The following is a 676-nucleotide window of genomic DNA, read 5'->3' as shown; positions in this document are numbered from 1 at the left end:
ATCATACCTCCGCCACGCATTTTCAACACGGCATGAATGACACAGAGTGCTTCGATCTTGTAATGATAAAGATTTTTATCTTCTTCAAGATCCTTTCCATCGAAAATCAACCTCAGCTGGTTGAGATCTGACAAGAAAGACAAAGTCAAATATTAAGAAGTCATTTATTTTGAACCATGTGGACAAAAGTTTTCATTTACCATTTACTCCAGGAAAATGACTTATGGCTTGTTTCTTTAAATCTCCAACGGTCAGTTTCCCGTTTCCATCATTTGGTGCTGCTGTTGGCAGATGCAATGTTTTAATTGTACTTTTGTTAATCTTCAAATAGACCTGGAACTCCATTCTCGTTCTGTTAGAATGTTCTACTTCAAGTGATGTGAGACAGAAACATGGTGGCTTTATAAACAGCCTTTACTTTCACTTTTATTTCTAAAAGGGTGTTGACTAAAACACAATTGTCAATTCATCTAAAGTCAAGGTGCTGTATGTTAAGTTTAGATCACGTCAACCAATCCATGACAAAATCAAATGAATCATGGCACATTTTATTGCTTCCATATCCAATAATAGGCAAAAATCACCTAAAAGATGACAATCAAAGATACCTTGAATTGTTATTTGAAGAGCAGCTGGAGTAAATCAGCAGGACAGTTGAAGTAAAAGCACAGGTTGA

The 676-nt window shown here is 35.8% G+C and overlaps 1 protein-coding gene across 1 annotated transcript in view; it reads right to left on the bottom strand.

Moving 5' to 3' along the window:
• Positions 1 to 349, bottom strand: part of LOC107577233 (ubiquitin-like protein 1) — a 1849-nt gene extending 1500 nt beyond the window's left edge. The window contains exons 1-2 of the mRNA XM_016263333.1: positions 201 to 349; positions 8 to 127 (exon numbers count right to left, since the gene is read on the bottom strand). Coding sequence (XP_016118819.1) covers positions 8 to 127; positions 201 to 345 — 265 coding nt within the window. The 5' untranslated portion in view covers positions 346 to 349. The remainder of the gene's footprint in view (positions 1 to 7; positions 128 to 200) is intronic.
• Positions 350 to 676: the final 327 nt, after the last annotated feature.

The sequence above is a fragment of the Sinocyclocheilus grahami genome, unplaced genomic scaffold (genome assembly GCF_001515645.1).
Source record: "Sinocyclocheilus grahami isolate Dianchi unplaced genomic scaffold, SAMN03320097.WGS_v1.1 scaffold5487.1, whole genome shotgun sequence".
Lineage (NCBI taxonomy): Eukaryota > Metazoa > Chordata > Actinopteri > Cypriniformes > Cyprinidae > Sinocyclocheilus > Sinocyclocheilus grahami.
Note: the sequence above shows the minus strand (reverse complement) of the source record. Positions and strands in the feature narration are given on the sequence as shown.